The sequence below is a fragment of the Monodon monoceros genome, unplaced genomic scaffold (assembly GCF_005190385.1).
Source record: "Monodon monoceros isolate NGI ecotype Baffin Bay Population unplaced genomic scaffold, NGI_Narwhal_1 Super_Scaffold_3, whole genome shotgun sequence".
Taxonomy (NCBI): domain Eukaryota; kingdom Metazoa; phylum Chordata; class Mammalia; order Artiodactyla; family Monodontidae; genus Monodon; species Monodon monoceros.
In genome coordinates, this window is record NW_021703780.1 from 14,559,822 (window position 1) to 14,580,878 (window position 21,057).

At 40.7% G+C, this 21,057-nt stretch overlaps 1 protein-coding gene across 3 annotated transcripts in view; it reads right to left on the reverse strand.

Annotated features, from left to right (window-relative positions):
• Positions 1–8,737, reverse strand: part of NUP153 (nucleoporin 153) — a 75,845-nt gene extending 67,108 nt beyond the window's left edge. Inside the window, exon 1 of one of the 3 annotated variants that reach the window (XM_029242449.1) lies at positions 8,169–8,737. In XM_029242449.1, coding sequence (XP_029098282.1) covers positions 8,169–8,279 — 111 coding nt within the window. In that variant the 5' untranslated portion in view covers positions 8,280–8,737. Of the gene's footprint in view, positions 1–5,306; positions 7,384–8,168 lie in introns of those variants that run through there. The other 2 variants (XM_029242451.1, XM_029242450.1) reach the window with 2 other exon arrangements.
• Positions 8,738–21,057: the final 12,320 nt, after the last annotated feature.

Below are 21,057 nucleotides of genomic sequence, written 5' to 3' on the forward strand. Positions count from 1 at the left end.
CGTTATTAAATAACCAAGAGATCACTGAAGAGATCAAAGGGGAAATCAAAAAATACCTAGAAACAAATGACAATAAAAACACAACAACCCAAAACCTATGGGATGAAGCAAAAACAGTTCTAAGGGGGAAGTTTATAGCAATACAATCCTACCTCAAGAAACAAGAAAAATCTCAAATAAACAACCTAACCTTACACCTAAAGCAATTAGAGAAAGAAGAACAAAAGCAGCCCAAAGTTAGCAAAAGGAAAGAAATCACGGAGATCAGATCAGAAATAAATGAAAAAGAAATGAAGGAAACAATAGCAAAGATGAATAAAACTAAAAGCTGGTTCTTTGAGAAGATAAACAAAACTGATAAACCATTAGCCAGACTCATCAAGAAAAAAAGGAGAAGACTCAAATCAATAAAATTAGAAATGAAAAAGGGGGAGTAAAAACTGACACTGCAGAAATACAAAGGATCATGAGAGATTACTACAAGCAACTATATGCCAATAAAATGGACAACCTGGAATTCCTAGAAAAGCACAACCCTCCAAAGGTGAACCAGGAAGAAATAGAAAATATAAACAAACCAATCACAAGCACTGAAATTGGAACTGTGATTTAAAATCTTCCAACAGGGCTTCCCTGGTGGCGCAGCGGTTGAGAGTCCGCCTGCTGATGCAGGGGACACAGGTTCGTGCCCCGGTCCGGGAGGATCCCACATGCCACGGAACGGCTGGGCCCGTGAGCCATGGCTGCTGAGCCTGCGCTCCGCAGTGGGAGAGGCCACAACAGTGAGAGGCCCGCGTACCGGAAAAAAAAAAAAATCTTCCAACAAACAACAGCCCAGGACCAGATGGCTTCACAGGCAAACTCTATCAAACATTTAGAGAAAAGCTAACACCTATCCTTCTCAAACTCTTCCATAATATAGCAGAGGGAGGAACACTCCCAAACTCATTCTATGAGGCCACCATCACTCTGATACCAAAACCAGACAAATGTTACAAAGAAAGAAAACTACAGGCCAATCTCTGATGAACATAGATGCAAATATCATCAACAAAATACTAGCAAACAGAATCCAGCAGCACATTAAAAGGATCATACACCATGATCAAGTGGGGTTTATCCCAGGAATGCAAGGATTCTTCAGTATACGCAAGTCAATCAATGTGATACAGCATATTAACAAACTGAAGGATAAAAACCATACGATCATCTCAATAGATGCAGAAAAAGCTTTTGACAAAATTCAACACCCATTTATGATAAAAACTCTCCAGAAAGCAGGCATAGAGGGAACCTACATCAACATAATAAAGGCCATATATGACAAACCCACAGCCAACATTGTTCTCAAGGGTGAAACACTGAAACCATTTCCGCTAAGATCAGGAACAACACAAGGTTGCCCACTCTCACCATTATTATTCAACATAGTTTTGGAAGTTTTAGCCACAGCAATCAGAGACGAAAAAGAAATAAAAGAAATCCAAATCAGAAAAGAAGAAGTAAAACTGTCACTGTTTGCAGATGACATGATACTATACATAGAGAATCCTAAAGATGCTACCAGAAAACTACTAGAGCTAATCAATGAATAGGGTAGAATAGCAGGATACAAAATTAAAGCACAGGGGCTTCCCTGGTGGCAGAGTGGTTAAGAACCTGCCTGCCAATGCAGGGGACACGGGTTCAAGCCCTGGTCTGGGAAGATCCCACATACTGCAGACCAACTAAGCCTCTGCGTCACAACTACTGAGCCTGTGCTCTAGAGCCCATGCTCTGCAACAAGAGAAGCCACCGCAATGAGAAGCCCACGCACCACAATGAAGAGTAGCCTCCACTCACACAACTAGAGAAAGCCCGCGTGCAGCAACGAAGACCTAACACAGCCAAAAATATAAATTAATTAATTAAAAAAATTAATGCACAGAATCTCTTGCATTCCTATACACTAATGTTGAAAAATCTGAAAAGGAAATTAAGGAAACACTCCCATTTACCACTGCAACAAAAAGAATAAAATACCTAGGAATAAACCTACCTAAGGAGATAAAAGACCTGTATGCAGAAAACTATAAGACACTGACGAAAAAAATTAAAGATGATACAAACAGATGGAGAGATATACCATGTTCTTGGATTGGAAGAATCAACATTGTGAAAATAACTATACTACCCAAAGCACTCTACAGATTCAATGCAATCCCTATCAAATTACCACTGCTATTTTTCACAGAACTAGAACAAAAAATTTCACAATTTGTATGGAAACACAAAAGACCCCGAAGAGCCAAAGCAATCTTGAGAAAGAAAAACGGAGCTGGAGGAATCAGGCTCCCTGACTTCAGACTATACTACAAAGCTACAGTAATCAAGACAATATGGTACTGGCACAAAAATAGAAATATAGATCGATGGAACAGGAAAGAAAGCCCAGAGATAAACCCACACACATATGGTCACCTTATCTTTGATAAAGGAGACAAGAGTACACAATGGAGAAAAGACAGCTTCTTCAATAAGTGGTGCTGGGAAAACTGGACAGCTACATGTAAAAGAATGAAATTAGAACATTTCCTAACACCATACACAAAAATAAACTGAAAATGGATCAAAGACCTAAATGTAAGGCCAGACACTATAAAACTGTTAAAGGAAAACACAGGCAGAACATTCTATGACATAAATCACAGCAAGATCCTTTTTGACCCACCTCCTAGAGAAACGGAAATAAAAACATAAATCAACAAATGGGACCTAATGAAACTTAAAAACTTTTGCACAGCAAAGGAAACCATAAACAAGATGAAGACAGCCCTCAGAATGGGAGAAAATATTTGCAAATGAAGCAACTGACAAAGGACTAATCTCCAAAATATACAAGCAGCTCATGCAGCTCAGTATCAAAAAAACAACAACCCAATCAAAAATGGGCAGAAGACCTAAACAGACATTTCTCCAAAGAAGATATAGATTGTCAACAAACACATGAAAAGATGCTCAACATCACTAATCACTAGAGAAATGCAAATCAAAACTACAATGAGGTAGCACCTCACACCAGTCAGAATGGCCATCATCAAAAAATCTACAAACAATAAATACTAGAGAGGGTGTGGAGAAAAGGGAATCCTCCTGCACTGTTGGTGGGAATGTAAATTGATACAGCCACTATGGAGAACAGTATGGAGGTTCCTTAAAAAACTAAAAGTAGAGCTACCATATGACCCTGCAATCCCACTGCTGGGCATATACCCTGAGAAAACCATAATTCAAAAAGAGTCACGTACCACAATGTTCATTGCAGCTCTATTTACAATAGCCAGGACATGGAAGCAACCTAATTGTCCATTGACAGATGAATGGATAAAAAAGATGTGGCACATATATACAATGGAATATTACTAAACCATAAAAAGAAATGAAATTGAGTTATTTGTAGTGAGGTGGATGGACCTAGAGTCTGTCTTACAGAGTGAAGTAAGTCAGAAAGAGAAAAACAAATACCGTATGCTAACATATATATATGGAATCTAAAAAAAAAAGGTTCTGATGAACCTAGGGGCAGGACAGGAATAAAGACGCAGACGTAGAGAATGGACTTGAGACACGTGGAGGGGGAAGGGGAAGCTGCAACCAAGTGAGAGAGTGTCATGGACATATATACACTACCAAATGTAAAACAGACAGCTAGTGGGAAGCAGCCACATAGCATAGGGAAATCAGTTCGGTGCTTTGTGACCACCTAGAGGGGTGGGATAGGGAGGGTGGGAAGGAGGCGCAAGAGGGAGGGGATATGGGGATATATGTATACATATAGCAGATTCACCCTGTTATACAGCAGAAACTAACACAACATTGTAAAGCAATTATAGTCCAGTAAATATCTTAAAAAAAACAAAAACAGATATCTAAAAGGGAAATATATATATATATAAAACAATCATGACCATTAGCCAAGTAGCTACAAATAAAACATTTTTGAAAATACAAGTTCATCACATCTTTCCAATAATATTCTGTGCCTAATGAAATGGTTTTAATTAGTGACATCAGACCATTCTACTTCAAGTAATAGGTAATTGCCTCATCAAAGGACTTTCCAGGAAATGGAGACAACACCTGGGCTTTTTTGTCATTATCTGAAAAACTGGGGAGTAAATTGATAAACTATCACACACAAGGGCCTCTCATCACAAACAAAAAAACCTACTATGCATTAAATAATTTAACACTTGGATTTATTTTCCTATACACTTAAATGACTGGCATTTCTATGAGGAACATGTTAAAAATAATGTATTTTTACGTAGTTTAAGGTAGTTTAAAGGTTTGGCCTCATCACTCAGAAAACAAGTTTTTAAATCTAGTACAAACCTATAAAAGATTGAACTTTGGTACATAAAAGAAAAATACCTCTACTAAGAGGCAGCAAAATTCAGAGACAATAAAACATTTAAATCAAAAGGTTCTACTTAATCACAACAATTTCAAATGAGTCCTTACTCTATATGCCAGGCTCTGTTCTAAGAGCTTTCCTTATATTATCTCATTTAACCCCTCCCAACCATTTCCACTTTACAGATGAGTAAATTAAGCAGAGAGAACTTGTCCAAGTTCTGGCAGAACAGGGATTCAAATCCAGAGGCCCTGACTGTATTACAGCACATTTTTTTCCTATCAACTATTTCCATTTCTATTTTCACTAACAGTATTAATTAAACATCTAGGATAAAGCAAATAAAGATAAAATAAAAGTCAAAACTACTCAGAGACTTCTGGAATGAGTTAAGTATTCAGCCATTAAATATCCCTCCTTTTCAAAACTGAGAACACTCTTTTGCCATCAGAATCCAAGCAGGACATAGTTATTTGGGACAAAGTATCATACAGAAGCTACCAAAACAACAACAAAAAAACTACACTATCATATAAACCAAGATTAGGCAAACCACGGTCTGTGGGCCAAATTCAGCCCTCAGCCTGTTTTCATATAGGCGGCAAGCTAAGAATGATTTTTACATTTTTTAAAGGGTTATAAAAACAAAACAAAGAACCTGCAGCAACAAAACCTAAAATATTTACTATATGGTCCTTTACAGAAAACGTTTGCAGACTCCTGATTTAAGCTACTGAATAAAGGGGTTTCCTCCCCTTTTTTAAAAATAGCTAAATGCAGAAACTGACTTGTAAGACAAACTGTATCTAGGAAGATAAAATGAGTGGATTCCCTTAGCTCCAAACCAGAAGACAAAACCTCTGAAGCACACCCCCCAAAAAAGGGCAAAAATAAGTAGTTCCCTTCTCACCAGGAGGTGGCAGTAGATTCTTCCAGAGGCAAGGTTCTGGTTTGCCCATGGGCTCAAGTTTTTTGTGGTGGCTATTAAGAAAAGCAGCTTGACCTCTCCAGAGCTGACTTTCTGGGCCTGACAATCTGCACAAAAAGGAAAGGGGAAAGGAGACTGAACAGGTGACAAGAACTAAGCACATTCTCTTTACTGACCTGTTCACTCCCACTAGAAAAATGATACCATTTCCTAAATGCATCTGGGCTAAGAGTTAGGGGGTAGGAAAGAAGGCAAGTGAAGATGATCAACTTAATCATTTGGTGCTGTTCTTCATTTTTGCTTCTACAATTCTTAAGTTACTACCCTTCAGTTATTTGAATAAGACAATGGACTCTTGTCTCCACAACTTGAAGCAAGATGCCATTTTAAAGATCAGAAGTTAATAGGAAAAAAATGTGAACTTTAGATATACCTCAGCAGAGCTAAACCAGAATAAGTCAAAACAGGAAATTACAAGTCAGTTGAACACATGCGAAAGTCACAGGTACTGCATGACTGCACAAGCCGGTTGGCCTGACAAGCAATGGCAAACATCCATTAACTAACAGTGCCAGATCGCTCATTCTTCTTTCAAGCCTCTACTACACAACCCAAAAACTTCATTTTTGCCCAGAAACCACTGGACATTTAACCAAAATACATTAGTACAAAACATGCCATGTCATGGAGCTCCTTGCTATTCATGATGACTCGGCAGTTGCTGCAAAACAGAGGGGTGACCGCCTAGGATAGTTGACAGCAACCAGGTAGTCTACAAGTTCACAAAAGTTCCAGTAAGGATTAAAGAAAGTCCTTATTTTAAGATTAAAAAAAAAAAATCCTTAAAGTATTCTTTTGTATATTCCTGGATACTTTTCTTTGGTAGTATCTGCCAATATTAGTACCTTCAGTGTTGATTAAGAAACCCCCAAACACCTTTGATCCAATTCAAAAGCTACAAATGTACTTTCTTTTTAAATTAAATGGGTGGGGCAAAAAGCTGAAAGTACTTTAGATAGAGGGAAATAAAACTATCAGGCTTTAAAACAAAACCACACAGTCTGAAATCATACCAGCTCTAAGACAAATTGGATCATAGGTGTTGCGTTGTTAAGGCATCATCTCCCCCAAATTAGATTTTTATCTAAGTACATTTTAAAAATAAGGTGTGATTTTTGGCTTTTGCCACTCAGAATATATGAGCTCCTTTCTAAACTCTGCCCAGACCATCCAATGATCTGTATTTACAAATTTCTTTTATTTTATGTAGTAACTTTCTTTTGAGGAGATCTAGAAAGCACTCAAAGACATTTATCTTCAGGAAAAACAGAAAGCATGTGTGTTTAACTTCACTCAACCGAAGGATTAGGTTAAATGGCCAGGCGTGTGACCTGAATTCTAATCTTAAATCTGCCTGCAAGTACCCCTGCTCCTCACAAAGGAATCTGAAAACCAAGCTCTTTTTGGTACATATCTGGGGGAAAACCGGTGGGAGGTAAAAGTAAGGCCAAGACCTGTAACCGTAAGTAGAGAGCTACCTAGTATTATAAACCACAATTTTTACTATTAAGAAATTTCTCTGAAATCTTTTAAAATTCTGTTTTTAATGATACAATTTAACACCAGCACCAAACACGTTAAAGTGTTCAATATTCATCATCATCCAGAACAAGCAATCTAGGAAGTCGACCCTTAACAGTAAGCTACATGTTATCAGACCCTTTTGCTATACCTTTGTGTTTTTTATAAGTTTAAGACCCACACTTACTCCTACCTTAGTATCCCTGAAAAGTGTTATAAGTGACGTTTATTAGAATATTCTTAACGTATTCCTACTCAATCCCCATAACAAGTAAAATTTTAAAAACAGAGTTGTCTCAGAATCAAATGTCTCAGTTACAATTAGGATAAACTCCTTTTCATAATTTCAAACACCCACGAGTGCACAGAGTGCTTAGATTATAAGACCACCAACATCCCTGGAATGTCAAAAGTACCTAAACTTCTAGAATACGCCCCGTAACATTAAAATAGTTTGTGCGTGAGATCAGAACTGGAGTCCCGGTCAGCTGTGCAGAATGGCCAATTCCAGCTTCCAAAATAAAAGGCGGGGGGGGGGGGGGGGGGGGGGGGGGGGGGGGGGAATTGGACAAAAGTGGGGAGGAAAGAGTCTCGCGACGGAAAAGAGACGTAAGTGTGGAGAGGGACTTTCAAAATGCCCCAGTGCCACTAACTATAAGCCGGTTAAAAAACAAACAAACAAAACAAAATCGAAGCCAGTCCTCTCAGATCGGGGAGGGACACCGGGAGATGGAGAATTAATTAATCGCGTTGTAAGTTATTTCACCTTCCGCGCTAACAGCGCCCCCGACAACCCCCGGGTGCCCCGGAGGCAGATTCCTCCGGGCAGCCCCCTCCCCACACACGCTAAGACGCGGGAGACTAGCAAACAGCAGGCGTAGGGGCCTCCAGCCACATCTTTTTCCTTCTCCCTCGAGAGGACGTGAGTAATACCCCCAAACCCCCAATCCCCGCCAAAAAACGGAAGAATTCTAGGCCCAGCGTGGCCTAGGACTTCTGTTCCCGCCCTGCGCTGGTCGGGGGAAAGCCCCAGGCGGAGAGGGCTGGGGAGAGGCGGCCGAACCACACGTGTGCGCCGCAGGATTGGTCCGTCTCGGCCCACTTCCCGTCGCCGCCCCAGCGGCCAGAGCTCCCGCCGCCTCGCTCGGGCCTCCGCTCAGGCCCTCCCGTCCGCTCCACGTGGGGCGCCGGGGCCCCTCGCCGCCCGTCCACTCCCGCCCAGTTCCCGACCCGCTAGGCCCCCACGGCGCCGGGGTCCCGTACCTGGTGCTGTTGTCGCCCCTGCTGGTAAGGTTTAATTGGCCCCTGGTGGCAACGCCGAGTCCGGATCTTGCCGCCACCGCCCCCTCCTATGCCTCCAGCTCCCGAGGCCATGGCGTGAGCCTCCGCGGCTTCCCCCTCCGGGGCGGGAGAGGCAGAGACGGCCTTAGAGCCCCCCCCGCCCGGCCCCAGCCCAAAAGTACGCACGCGCTGCCCACACAGCGGGGCACAGGCACACCAGGAATCGCGGGGCTGCGAGCAGGAGCGGAGAGAGAACGCGCGCTGGCGGCAGGGAAGGGGGTGGCGGCGACAGAGGCCGAGTAGCTGGCTCCGGTCCGGCAGCCTCCCGCGGACCCCAGCCTCTGTGTATGTCACCGTCTCTGTGTAGATTCCCCCGCAGAGGACAGTGCGGGCGGCTCCGGGCGCTGCTTAGGCCTAACTCAACCGCCGGCTGCTGGAGATTCTTCTTCCGTCGCCCTAGCCGTAGCTGCCGCAGTTGAAGCCGCCGGCGCCGCCCGCCTACCCCTCCCCTTTGCGCACAGCGCCCGCCCAGCCGTCGTCGTCTTCCCTGCAGTCGCCGTTGTTGCGTCTATTGCCGCTGCTAAGGCCGCCGCTGCAGTCGTGAGCCAGAAGGTCGTCACTTGTTAGCGCCCGACGAGTTTGCATAATCACGCTGCGACCGGGTGATAGGCAAGGAGGAAGGAAGGGCGGGTCGAGCCCGCGCTCTCGGCTGCGCGGGCCTCTGGGAAACGTAGTTCCGCAGAAGAAGACGAATTCTCAGGACGCGGAAGATGGGCGGTTCGCCGCAGAGGCACAAAGCCAGGGGTTCCGTTCGCTTTATTGCTCTTCACTGCAAACGTAGACTTCGAAAGAGGCGTTTAGCACAAAAAGAGTAACCTCCTTCCCAGTCTCCTTCTCCCCGTGGTTGGTAAAGCGGGCAGAAAGTGAGCAGATCGTAAAATCACAGACAGAAGCTAACAATACCTTATAAAAAGAAAAAAACTGGTTGAAAAGACAATGTCCATGATCTTTAAGCCTAAAGCAGAAATAGAAAATACATAGTTTCGTTAATGTTCCATTAACATATAAGGGCTTTGTTGTCAAAACACACAAGTGCTGGAATTCTCACTCCACCACTCTCTAGTTTGACCTTGGATAAGTCAAAACCTTCCTCCCCCCTATAAAACGGGAACTTTAAAATCCGCCTCATAGAGCTGTTGTGATCATCCAAATGGAGCACTTATTATATTTCCTGGTATACAGGAAATGCAATAAATGATTACCTACAGCAGTCAGCTCACATTAGAGGTGAGTGGTATATTACCAGTAATAAAAATATACATATATTTGCCCCAAATAGAAGGCATTATATTTAGGAAAGTGAATAAGCGAGCTAGGCTCAGAGACTGCATCCACAAAGTAGAGAGATTGTAAGAGCTGACTGTTAGAAAGATCTTGGTGATCACGTGGTCCAGCCCTCATTCAACGGACAAGACAGGGGTCCAGAGAATTCAGGTGGCATACTGGAGGACACTAAGCTGCACAGTAAAAGCCAGGACTATAACCCAGCTTTTCTATAAGAGTTCAAACAAGTAACCAAATGATTAGGGAGAAAATCTACTGTGAAGAAACATAGGCTTAATGTTCCATTTGAGACAATTGGTTTTAAAGCTTATAAATAACTTCGGAGTCAAACAGACTTAATTTAAACTCTATCACTTACTAGCTGTGTAGCCTTGGGGAAGTTACTGATCCTCTTTCTAAGCTTCAGTTTCCTCATCTGCAAATAGAATGAATATTAACCTCAACAGGCTGGTGGTTCTGATGAAAGGATTTATGTATCTCTGTATAGTTCATAATAAATGCTTAGATACAAAGCATCTAATATCATCCAGTTATCAGATACAAATAACTAACTTCAAGACTTTTATACCATCTCTACCACCAAACTTCACTCCAATATTCCAATCACTATATAAATCACATAAGTCAAAAGGTGAAGCCAGGGCTTCCGGGGTGGCGCAGTGGTTGAGAGTCCGCCTGCCGATGCAGGGGACACGGGTTCGTGCCACGGTCCGGGAAGATCCCACATGCCACGGAGCGGCTGGGCCCGTGAGCCATGGCCGCTGAGCCTGCGCGTCCAGAGCCTGTGCGCCGCAACGGGAGAGGCCACAACAGTGACAGGCCCGCGTACCGCAAAAAAAAAAAAAAAAAAAAAAAAAGGTGAAGCCAAACTTACAGTACCTTGGAATTTGTAGTACCTTCCAGCACCTAAGGAATCATGCCGTATAAGGCATAGGTTTACAGAACAAATGGCACCTCTGACCATAACCACCAAGACTATAAAAAGTTCCCAAATAGGATAGACAAAATTAATTACCTCCTTTTGTGCTTCAGTGTCCTAGCTTCATGCCCCCTTCCACCACTAACTCCCCACTAGACTCTCCAGGTATACAAGCTCTTCCCCCTGAAGCACTTCATCCTTCTTCAATACAGTTGTCTTTCATGATTCTTAGCTAGGTATGTGACAAGCAGAGTAAGGTAATTCCTAATAAGCCAATTCCCAGGAAAGATCTGTACCTGAATCTCTAATTACACTTCATATATAGGAGACTGAACTGTAGCCGCATACCATTTGCCCTTTTCACCCTACCAAACTCAAAATTTCCAGCACAGGAGAATAAACTGTGGCTCAAAAATCATTCCTTTCTTGGGGGCTGTTATTTGGTGTATGAGACAGCATTCATATCCGAGCTCTGAAAGGAAAGGACATGCGAAAGAGCTGGGCCACACTCAGATAAAACTTCAGAATAGAAGATTAGTAGGATTCAGGGAGATAAGGAAAAATCCACATCCTCCTTTAGCCTTGATCTCAGTTGTTTAACTCATTTTATGATTATTTCTTTGAAGTAAAATAAATGTGAGGGAACAATACTTGAGTCCCACATTCAGGTAACTAAGTTATTGGAAACTTTACCAATCTTGACAGCAGAGAAGGAATAAGAAGCAAGAAGAAATCTGCATCCTAAACTTTCCACTGACTAATTTTACCCTGAAATAGTATCAGCCTCGCTATGGGATGAAATAACTTCTTGTACATAGTTTGAGATTCTAAAATAATATGGTGTCTGTGCTAAAATTCAGTTTGGAGTTACAAATCACCAAATCTAGAATTCTTCACATACTTTTTGGTACAGAACTCATTGTTCAGTTAGGAATTACTAGTAGTTGAATGGGTTATAATAAGTTATTCTGATTATAAAACTTAATCTGCCACCTTCAAACATACAAATAATTACTGAATATTTCTCTAAGAGATACTATATATAAGTTGGGAAAAATATCAAATGGCATGGAATAATAATATGTCTTCTTGAAATCCTTCCAGCCATATTAGGAGTTGTTTTGGGGGAAGGGAATAATATGTATTATTTAGTACACGTAAGTAAGCAATTTCTATAAATGATACAATTTAATCCCTACAAAACCTATGATATTCTGTAGTTCACAGAATTGGAAGCTATCACCTGCAGATCTTCTATTATAAAATGGTTATCTTCTTTATTCATCCTTTATTCATTATTTCTATTCCCATCAGTCTTTAGGTCTAGACAAAATTGAAATAACTCTGAGAAGTGATCTTGTGTTTCGGGTTGTTTCACTGGGAGTATTTTAATAGAAACTAATTTCTCCCCTAATAGGTTTTAAACACCAAGATTTTTCTCCTCACTGCTATAATCTGAGCACATAGAAAAGTGTTGACACATAGCAGTAGCTCTACATATACTTTAGCTCATTTGCCCAACATCCAATTACTACCAATGCCAACTGTTTCCATTTTATTGCAATAAATAATACAATGATGAATACAGCTGAACTACTTTATATAACCTTTCCTAGCTTGCATACATTCATTTTCTATACTGCATAACAAATTAATATTTCTCAAATTCATTTATTTATTCATGATACAGCATTCATTAGCATTGTAAACAGATCCCCATGAAAATATTATGCAGGAATTATTATCCTCTTACCTTTGCCATCACTCTGCCATTTTTGTAGCCAATTTAGGAACCTAACTACCACTTAAACATTTTTTTTAAAAAGATTTTTTTTCCAGTTCAGTGGAGAACTCCACACTTTAGAAATCTCTCTCTGTGATAGCCTTCATGTTGACTAAAATGTTGAGATCCTAGTACTGTCTTACTGCATAGTGAGCATAGACATTTGCCAGCTGTATGATATGAGAGCCATTGGAAAGACTAGACTCAAATAGCTGGCTTAGGATCACCTGGGAATTCCAGGACTCCCATCATGGCATGGGGATATGAGGATATGTTGAAGGATGGGAGTGAAGAGTACATCAACAGGTGCATTTGGGTGGAAAGGATATTGTACATCAGACCTCCAAATCACAGAGAGAAGCCATGTTAGCAAAATCAATAGAATTCAATGTATTTGTCTCTATGAGGATAAGGGAAAAAAAGACAGCTATTCATATTCAGATCAAGTGGCAGAAATGGACACAAAACACAGAAGGACAGAAATTCCGTCTCAATAAGTTGAAAAAAAAATTAGACCAACTTCACTTAAACGTGGATCCAGTTTTTTTCAGCCAAAACAGATGGTGTATTGGAAGAGATCTTAATTTATGAAAAGACTGTTACTACTAAAGTCCCTCCCCACAAAGAAACATCTTTATTTTTTCCCATATAATATGGTATTCATCTGACAATTATAAATTAACAAATAGAGAGGCTTCTGACCTTTCTTTAGAGATAAGGAATATCCACCAATTACAAGTGAAATACAATTTGGTCTACACCCAACCTGGATTGAAAAACAGCCTTTATATCTTCTTCAAAAGGTAAGACAATTCTGGCCAAAGGAGTATTTAGAGATGACAATTATAAGAAGTTAGAAAGGTATGTATTTACCCTACCTACACAAAATGAGGTATCTGCTATGATGTGTATTGAAGCAAATTATTTTATTGAGAGTAGTTTTAGACAGATCTTCTTGATCTTCCAACAGACATTTCTATGTGATAATTATTACCAAGTATTTCATTAGATAGAAAAATAAGGTTAAACTAGTGTTTTTTTAAAAAAATGTATTATAATGATATAATGAACTTCAATCTCAGCTGGAAAAACTCAAAGTGGGGTTGGGATTCTAGAAAAGTATTGGGGCTTTTGTCTGTATTTTAGGGACAGAGAGGCCACAGCATTGGGAAGATATTTAAAGATGTACATCATTATACTCTCATTAACTTACTGTGTTCTCTGACTTTTGGGAATAAAGTAATACTTAAGACTAAATGAATTAACTAATATAATCAAATTTTGATTAACTATATATATCACTTAATTCCAACATGCCATATAACATTTTTCTTCTTCCTGACTGCGTATGTCAATATATAGTAGCTTTTGGCATATATGTGTTTATGTACCTTCCATTATAATTGAAGGCACATTTTAAATTCACCAATCCTAAATGGAAATTCAGTTTTACTGAATGAAATAATAACCAAATTCAGGAAGACCAGTCCCATCCTAATATTTAAGACAGTTAATGAATCGACAAAGATTAAACATATATTAGCCTATAGGCAAAATGTAAACTAGGATAAACATAAACAATTGAGATCAAGGCTAAAGGAGGATATAGATATTTATAAACAATTTACAAACATAATCTAAACATTAACACCTACTATGTGTTGAACCTACTATGTGTTGATTTCTAATCTCAGCATTTAGTATATATGTCAGTGTACAAAACATTAAAACAAGCTCTGTCCACATGGTGCATTATACTTTATCATTTTACTGAATTCTCTTAAAGTTTACTGTATTATGCTCGTATTAACCCCTAGCACATAACACTAATAATTACTCCCAAATTCTACTTTCTAGATTCTAAACACCTGCTATTGAATTATCCCATACAATAAATTTAATGGCTTAGTTTATTTTTTTTAATATAATTCCTCAGTTTCATTAGAAAACTGGCCTCATCATTAAGGTTCCAATCTATGTAAAACTATAACGTTTGCAAAATTCAATTTGCTCACAGTGAGACCAAGCATTTTCATTTTTTAAAAGCATTTGTAGAGAATGCTGGAATTTATTAGACCCTAACTTATTAAGACTTCTTTTCAAAAGCATTCTACTAATTAACATGTTAACAACCCTACTGTACACGTCACCCCACCACCACCAGAAAGGTACAACCTACTTAGCTTAAAGGGTGTCTTTTGGCCCCTCGCTACTCAGGGGCTAGCAGCACCAGTCCTTGGGAGCTTGTTAGAATAAAGATCATCCCAGGCCTGCTTAATCAGAATCTGCATTTCAACAATATCGCCAGGTGATTCCTATGCACAGGACATCCGAGAAGCACTGTTTTAAGAATTAACCACGCTGTAGAATTCATAAAGCACATCTGAAATGTTAACAGTCTGAAACTAAACATCAGTTATGAAATACACTTGAGCACTTTGCTAATTCCCAACTATCCTTCTTTATTTGTACAAATTTTCTTTTAGAATTAATTCACAAGAAACAAAAGACATGGATGGAGAATAAACCATCTCACAATCCCAGAAGCTGTGAGCATAGAGAAATTCTGAAAAGAAATATCAGACTACTTCCTTAGAATTGCTGTGGCTTTTCACTTTTCCAAACACTCACAAAACCAATGTTAAGGTAGGAACTCTTAAGGGGGAATATTCTTGGTACTGGGTTAGCAACTAATATCTAAAATGTTGGATAAGAAGTCAGGCAACTTGGAGTAAAATCTATAGATTTTTTCACTTTCCTAAACTGTCAGGACACGAATGACGGCAGCTTTCTACTTAACAAATTATAAAAGCAATTAAATAGATTACCTACTAATAGCCTGACCTCCTACGTAGGTGCTATGAAGTCAAGACAAAATTCAGATACAGTATTTTCTCCAAAAATTACTTCTGGAAAAAAATTAAATAGTAATGGATCTTTAGAGTAAAAATTCCTTCCCTGACATTGGTCATCAAAAGTATTCTTTCCACAGCACACCTATAGCTCTTAACTCTTACAATAGGGAAGGCCTAAAAAGTTGTGAAACACAAGAAATGAAAAATCGTTTTTAAAAGGCTCACACATACCTTCCCTCCTATAGGCCAAATATAAACACATTTGTTCATATGAACACTTACACATCAAGACATCAATGTATTGAAGTTAACCAAAGTTTCTGTAAAGAGCAGGCTTAGGAATCCCTGTTCTTTGTTAGTCTCCCATCAACAATTTAAGTAAGAGTTGATGAACCTGCCGCTTATAGCGCATGTAGATTTCTTTTCCCTCTTATTTAACATTTGGTACATTTCACCTTTACCACAATGTGAGCAGAAATGGAATTAAACATTTAAAATTTTCATTAGCTTCTTCTTCCAAAGGAAGCTAGACTATTACCTGAAATGAAATTCTGGATTTAGTACTTTTTTAGTGTCTATTATCGCAGGTAGCAGAGCTGATTGAACAGAGCAACTAACCAAACATAACGGTTAACAAGATGATTTTAAACCCAGTACCTATAACCCACGGCCTGTCTTCAAACTATCTCACCTTGTTTGGGTCCATTATAAGGACAACAGCATATCATGAGTCACCACAAACATGGTTCTTCAAAACCAAAAAACAAAAAGAACTCTACAAATATTCTCCAAAGCAAATATGAGTGAAGTTATACTATTCTACATGTAATATTAAATAGGCAGTGTTGCCAAACAAAGGCAACTCTGCAGACATGGAGCAAAGCCTGTTAAACAGACCACCTCCGGTTAGAGAAAGCTACCTCTGCCCACAAAGGTTTAGATTCAGAATTAAAACATCAAAGCACGCCAAAAGTCTCCGCAGAGGCCCTAACCAAGCAACACACAGCTTCTACCAGCCACGATTAAATCCAAGCCCCAACTTAGATGCTTTAAATTAGTAATAGTTAAACCAGCTCTTTTTCACTTGTGTGGTCATAAAATCTTGCCCCTTCTGTGAGGCAGCAGTAACTCCTAAGCACTTATTATAAGAAGCACCTGCTTTTAGGCCCATGTCTTTCAGCTGAGGTGCAGAGATCAGTGAATGATCTTAGCTTCGTGCCTGCTCACATTGGAGTATAATCCCTTGTCTCTCAGTGAATGATCTTAGCTTCGTGCCTGCTCACATTGGAGTATAATCCCTTGTCTCTCCCAGATTAGATGGTGCCATGCAGAACGGCAGTTACTCTGCAAACAGGTGGTGAGGACGCAGACCTGCAAAAGGCCACTAGGAGTAGACAGTTAAGAAGGAAAAGCCATTTTTCTCTTTTCACTGCTGGCCCTTGTGACTATGCCTCTCCTTAACTCATCATCTGGGCCTACCCTTTGCAGCTACACTTCCTCAGATAACAGCCTCTTCCTTTTCTCAAGGTTTGCTTTGAGTTTACAAACAAAAAGGAGCTGACTTTTCCCCTTCATTTGCTCCATCGTTAACTTTAGAACGGGATTTTTTGAAAAGTCTTAAAGACTGAGATGGAGAAAAAAAAAATGCAATAGGTCTTAGAAGCTTTCTGTCCTAAGTTCAAACTAAGGAAAATAAAAGTACAGTGGCCAGTTCTACATCAAGTCGAAACAAGACAAGTAAGATCATTTGTTTAGATTTTTTTCAGCAACTTTCACTGACAACTTCCTACCCATGCCAGCAATATGGAAAAAGAAAGGGGAAATGTTTAAGGGGTGACATAAGAGAGAAGAAGGGAGGGCTGAGGAGAGAAAGGAAGAACAAATTTTAAATTCTGACAAATAGTCACGATGAGCAATTCCTGAAAACTCAGTCAAAAATTCTGCCAGATCCGCAGCCGACCTGAACTCACCTTTGGTGGATTGACCCTTCGTAACTCAGTCTCCTGAGTCTAGACGGGCTCCTTGTTGATCCAAATTCACACGCTGTAAAATAAACGAAGGAGGGATGAGGGGTACTTTGCAGGAATGGTGCTACAGACGTGCAGAGTATCACTTACTAACGGCGTAAATAATGAAGGACTAATAAATAATACATTAGAAAGAAAAGACCCTCGTTATTGCCACATCATGGTTTCCTAACATTTTGTACCCAGAGTACCAGGTGCAAATTGGATAAATGTTTACTAGATGGCTGAATGCATATTCACAGAGGTTCGTTATTTCAATTTGTAATTTCCCTCAACCACTTTTATGTGATGGAATTATTTTTCTGTGTATTTCAAAAATAGTTTGTTAAAATAATCTTTTATTATTAAAACACTTTTAATCCCCCCTTTCTTTTTAAACACAGTTTACCTTAGACCATGTACTACTTGCTCTGTCAGAAGTAAACAGAAAAAAATCACTTTTATGTAATCGGATGAAGGTAGTGCTTTCCCTCAGGGATTATACCAAAATAGGAACTACAGGAGGAGGATATATCCTTTAAAACCAGACCTTTGGAATACTAGGCAACAAATATTTACTACATTCTTAGCCATATGTTCTGCAGATAGAAACTTGATGACGACATAGGGCCTGCCGTTTAGGGACAAGTAGAAATGGTTATACTTTTACTTTAAGTGTTTTGAATAAATACTTAATGCAGATAAATTTCCTTTTGGAAATATGTATTGCATAAATGGCTGTAAGTTTATATTCTTTAAACAATTCACCTAAACCAGCTTTGTCCCCATACCCTGGGCTCAGTGGAATTGTGATCAGGGTGTTCAACTAAGAAATGAGTTGAGTATGCTATTCCTTTATTTATTTATTTTTAAAAATTAACCATTTAATTAATTAATTAATTTATTTATTTATGGCCACACGGCTTGTGGGATCCCAGTTCCCCAACCAGGGATCGAACCCAGGCCCCCTGCAGTGAAAGCACAGAGTCCTAACTGCTGGACTGCCAAGGAATTCCCTAGCCCTTTGTTTAGATGTAAATAAATTCTTTAGTATGAAAGAACAGGGTAAAAGAAAATACTGTAAAATGTAAACTCTAGACAGAGATACATAGCCCTGAGTTTGCAACGGGACAAATTGTGTCCCCAAGTAACTGCAATATCCAAGTAGGATCTTCCAGAGGAGAGGAAGAGACCAAGGAATATGATTTAAAGTTTCCCACACTCCTATTTAGTAATTAATTGCATGAAATAATAGCACTAAGGGGGGACTTCCCTGGTGGCGCAGTGGCTAAGAATCCGCCTGTCAATGCAGGGGACACCGGTTCAAGCCCTGGTCTGGAAAGATCCCTCATGCCACAGAGCAACTAAGCCCGTGCGCCACAACTACTGAAGCTCTGCGAGCCTAGAGCCCGTGCTCCGCAACGATGAGAAGCCCACGCACCACAACGAGAAGTAGCCCCGCTTGCTGCAACTAGAGAAAGCCTGCACGCAGCAGTGAAGGCCCAATGCAGCCAGAAATAAATTTATTAAAAAAAAATAGCACTAAGGGGTATCTACTGTGAGCCATGCACTTCGCTGTGTGCTTTACATGCACTCTTTTTCATTCTTTTTCATCCTTAAAACGTCTTTTAGGGAGTTGTGTAAAAGAGAAGGGTTAAGGAGTTCACTCAAGGTCACACGCTTGGTAGTTGACATGATGGGCTCTGAACTCACATCTGATTTCAAAACCTGTGTTCCTTTCTTTAAGCCAGGCAGCATTCTAGAACTTCCCACAGCCAATGGGCGGGTGCAGGGAGTGGAGTCTGAGATGTTTACGGAAGCTGCTCAGCCCACTGACATTCCGGCCTCTTCTCACCGAGGTTTGTCCAGCTGCTTCTCAGCCAGGGCCTTGGCAGGGTTTCTGGAGTGGAGTAAGGGCTCTGTTAAACAGGTCGGAGACAGTGGGAGATGTCTTATTGGGCCCCCTCACCTGTGAGTTCCCCTCTTCATAGGGTTGCCAGACAACCTAGAAGACACCCAGCTAAACGTGCGTTTCAGAAAAGCAACGAATAATTTTTGAGTATAAGAATGTCCCCAGTTGTGCAAATAATGCACGGGACAACTTCTTTGCTAAATCTGGCCACCCTGCTTCTTGGCACTATTTCAGAATGTCTTGGATTAGAATTAGAGAGAGTTGCATGCATGCTGGAGTAACTTACAACTCTGCCCGTGATCATTAGCTTAGAATGAAGATATCCTGGCTATTGACCGGAAATGGAGGAAGCTCAACTGCAAGCACACCATCCCTACCCCATAGCTACCCAGGCTGTTCCGCGCTTTATCATGGGATGCTGCCGTTATTCATTTGATTAGCTTCTAGTGCAGCAGACATGTCTTGACATGAGCAGACATGAGTGTCCATGACTCAGGTATTCAAGAAATGTAAATTCCTATTTCTTTAACTCAACAGAATTTCTGTTCCCAAACCCCATTTTTTAGAGGTAGCAGAAACATAAACGACGTCAAGTCAGGTCTCAGCACCCCGCCTCTTCCTAGAGTCTTTCCTAGGGTGCACGTCACGCTGTGGGGAGGGATGTGTTTCTTGATGTTCCCTGTGCCTGCAAATTGTTGCCAAGGCACCTCGCCTTCCTGGCCCTCTGCCCCCTTCAGTCCAGGCCTTTGCATTCCTCCCGGTCCTCCTGGGCTGAGATGCACGGTGTAGCCCTTCCCTCTCCAGGGTCTCCTTGCACTCCAGGCCTCTGTTTGGGGGAGTGAAGCCTGAGGCTTTTTGCCATTGAATCCTACTGTCTCAGGTGGGAAGGGCACGTAGTTCCTCTGGAGGACTCCAGGCACCTGTGTCCTCTCTGTTCCCCTCCCCTCTCTAAATACCCTCTGCCTAGACAATCTTTCTCAATCTTTTTTTAAATCTTTTTCTGGGCATGGCCTCACCCTCCAGCTCTCAAATATTTTTCCTGCGTATCCAATTCCCCTAAGGATCTTAGGTTTTTGGAAGGTTATTCCTTTTCACCCTGGCTTATTCTCCCCACCCTCACCCCCTGCCAGGCAATGAATACGAAACAGTTTTCTTGATGGGGGAGAGAGAGTAAGGTGAGAATAAAGGAAAGTATCCTAACCAACTGACTTTAAACATCCTCAGGCCCCATCCCTCCCTTTTTTTTTCCCCAATGTCAAGGCTAAAGAATTAGATCCTGGTTAGTTTTAGGCACAAACTTTGCTTTTCCACAGTAGTCCCCAAATCTGGCATCAGCAGCAGATGGGAAGCATTTAAAACATGGATTGTCAGGGCCCCAACCAGGTCTATAGAATCTCTAGGGTTGAATCTAGGAATGCACTTGTCCTCTGGCCTGCTTCTGAGAATGACTCCCCTTTTCTTTCCCACATCTTCGGCCTTCTTTCCCTTTCTTTCTTATCCCTGGAGTGGCAACATCCAGTTAAATGTTCCTTGCACAAAACCAAAATCTAGTGTGGAGTTCCATATCCATCTTTCAAAGGGAAGATAACCTGGAGGGCGAGAGGATGTTCCAGAGTCTCATCTCCTCCTATCTCTTACCCCACTTTTCTCATCCTTCAGTGTCCTGTCCACATTCCAAGAAGAAAATCTCAGTCTAACCCATCAAACAGGAACATCCAACAACATATCTCCATCCTGTGTCAAATGCAAAACTATTTCCCAGAGACCTAAATGCTGCTTGGTTCTTAGGAAGAATCATCAGGAGATCTAAGCATCCCAGTTTTTCAAGGCTTGGGAATACTTCCAGAGGAAAGGCCCAAGCAATTAAGATATATTCCCAACACGCGTAAATTACGAAGTAAGATTCTTAAAAATCGCTTGCATTGATTTGCTTACATTATTGTTAAACACCCTCTTATTTAGAGAGGTCAGTTCACCTTTTTTAAAAGTGAATATGGGGCTTCCCTGGTGACGCAGTGGTTGAGAGTCCGCCTGCCAGCGGGAACGTGCCCC